General features: G+C 36.2%; 1 protein-coding gene across 1 annotated transcript; it reads right to left on the reverse strand.

Annotated features, from left to right (window-relative positions):
- Positions 1-747: 747 nt before the first annotated feature.
- Positions 748-1,089, reverse strand: MRPL36 (mitochondrial ribosomal protein L36). The gene has a single exon (XM_069077466.1). It carries the CDS (start codon positions 1,087-1,089, stop codon positions 748-750), a length of 342 nt encoding a protein of 113 aa, XP_068933567.1.
- Between the last annotated feature and the right edge of the window lie 1,694 nt (positions 1,090-2,783).

Below are 2,783 nucleotides of genomic sequence, written 5' to 3' on the forward strand. Positions count from 1 at the left end.
TGGAAACAGTACAGCATACGAAAGCTACATGGGACTGCTGAAATCATCAAGTTCAACCCCCTCATTTTAGAGATGAGGAAACAAAGGACCAGAGAAATTATGGGTCTTGTGGTAGAAGGAAGGCGGAGGGTAAAGCTATGATTGGTGGAACTGGGCCTTGATCCCAAGCCTCCTGCTAAATCTGGTGTTCTTTTCACTGCACTATGCCCTGGGTGAACATAACTTGCATTTGCACAATCCATATCTGAGTATTTCCTTTCACCCTCTGGTAGAGTTGAATTCTAGAATTATTAACATAATTTTAAAAATCTTGGGCTATGAAAGTCTCTCAGGTCCCCTGCGCATCTTTCATTCTTTTAAAATGTTAATGGTACCTTTTTTTTTTAACATATCATTTATGGGTAGTACTGCTCGTACACCCAATAAAATCGTCTCTTGTTACAAAGCCTTTACCCAAATCACAGTAAAAAGATTTAAATAATGCCCAGAATCAAGCACAAGTATACAAGGCCCTCCAGTCTGTCACAAGCCCATTAATGAATCCTCTTTGGGATCAACCATTCAACCAGTTATTTAGCATAAGATTTTAAAAATGCATTTCTTAAATGACAGTTAAAGAAATAAAAACTATTTTAACATCAATCTTTATGAGATTGTTATTTAATAGTATTATTTCCAACAATTGACTGGCTTCATTTGTTTCGGTTTTCTGAAGGATGGACGGTATTTTGAATGTCATTTCAGAAATCAAAGAGACTTCAACTGTCGTTGCTTGTGTCTTGGATGTGTCTCACAATACACATACCATCGTCCACGCCTTTTCACAAAGTAACAGTCCTTGCAGCGCTTCTTTAGAACAGCTTTTGTTTTGAACCCAAGAGAAGGTTGAAAGGACGGAAGCAGGTAACGTGAAAGAAATGGATGAATTATTGAGCTATACTTCATGGGACTGGTATCTACGGGGACTGCACTTTGTCGTGATGCAAGCAGGAATGCAGAGATTGAGGAAGGTTTTGCTGAACACCTGCTCATGTGGAAAAGAGGACTGCTGATGGTAAGCATCATTTTCTTTACAAAGAGAGATGCCATGTTTTAGCCAAACCTGGGGAAAGAAGAGAAAAGATTTTTTTACTTTCCCTTTATTTGATATTACTTATAACTTTCCCCCCATTTTATTCAATGCTTTCGTGGCTCAAAGCTTAGAAAAGGTAGTCAACATATATACAACTATTATCAAACCCCAGGCCCATTAATAAAACCCAGACATCATTCTTTTATTGGCAGGAAATGGACATTATTAGAAACAATGATAGTGCGGAGGGAAAAGGACAAAACCTCCTCATAGTGAAAAAGCAAATAGTGTTTTAAATATATTAACATAAAAAAAGGTATCACACACTAATAGGCAGGCAACACTTTCCTTCTATTCTCAACACTCCAATTCACCCAGACATACACACATACTCAGACAGACACATACACAGAGAGACAGACACACTCCTTTAGATCTGTAGATCCTTTTAATGTTTTGCTCTGTTGAGTGGGTTTTTAGACTTTTTTTTCTTTCCTAGTAGGGCTGATTAGGATGTTTGGGATAAATTGGGAGAGAATAAGAGTCAACCTCTACTTGACAGTAAAATAAAAACTTATGTAAGGCTGAACTCTTGCTTAGACCCCTGTGAAACTACTTTCCTCAGAGAGAATAAATGTACAAAATTGAAGAATTTGTTGTAACCAGAGCAGCCTTAATAATACACACTATCTTGCATGATGTGCAAAACATTTCTCATTACTCATATTATACTTAACAACTACCTACTTGGCAACAAAATTAAATAAGTGCAGTAAACTAATTCCATCTATAATAAACTAACTTTATCAACAATTCTAAATGTATACTATGCCTCAGATTATAAAATTGATAAAATTAATTCTAGCAATTTACTGAAATAAAATGAGAGACAGAGTTCCTTAAGTATCGAAGATTGTTTAATGTTTTCATCAATTACTTGGATAAAAATACAGATATACTTATAGTAATGCTTATCAAATTTTAAATGACACAGGACTGGAAGATATAACTAACAAATAACAGCTGAAATCCAAAAAGATCTCCACAATCTACAACATTAAGCTGAATCTAATAAGATGAAATAAAACCTTTACATTTAGGTAAAAAAATCAACTTCACAAATACAGAATCAGTATGTCTAGATAAATATTTATATGAAAAATACCTGAAGGCTTTAGTAGACCTCAAGCTAAATGAGTCAACAGTGAAATATGTTAGCCAAAAAGGATAATATGATTTGGGCTACATGTCCAGGAATGGGGAGATGAGCATTTTAATATACTCTAACCCAGCCAAACTGTAGAATTTCAGTGTTAGAAGGGGTCTCAGGTCCTCCTGGTCCAACCCAAAACTGAAAACTTCACTGATGGGGACTTCACTACCTTCCAAGGCAGCCCATTCCACTTTATTAAAGTTCTAATTTGAGGATGTTCTTCCTTTATATCAAATCTAAATGGTCCTCTTTGTAACTTCCACCCACTATTCCTAGTTCTGATCTTTGGGGACAAACAGAAAGAATCTAACCCCTCTTCCATAGAATATCCTTTCAAATACCTAAAGACAAGTATCCATCATGTCTTGCCCTTAGTCTTCTTCTCCATCTTAAGTCTTCAAGCCCTTCAACAAGTCCTAACACTGGAAGCCCTTCACCAATCAGATAGCCCTCCTTCTGGATATTCTTCAGCTCAACACTGTCTGTCCTAAACTGTGG

This window comes from Petaurus breviceps, unplaced genomic scaffold, assembly GCF_028583685.1.
Source record: "Petaurus breviceps papuanus isolate PSGF00001 unplaced genomic scaffold, PetGlider_PUasm1.0 151, whole genome shotgun sequence".
NCBI lineage: Eukaryota > Metazoa > Chordata > Mammalia > Diprotodontia > Petauridae > Petaurus > Petaurus breviceps.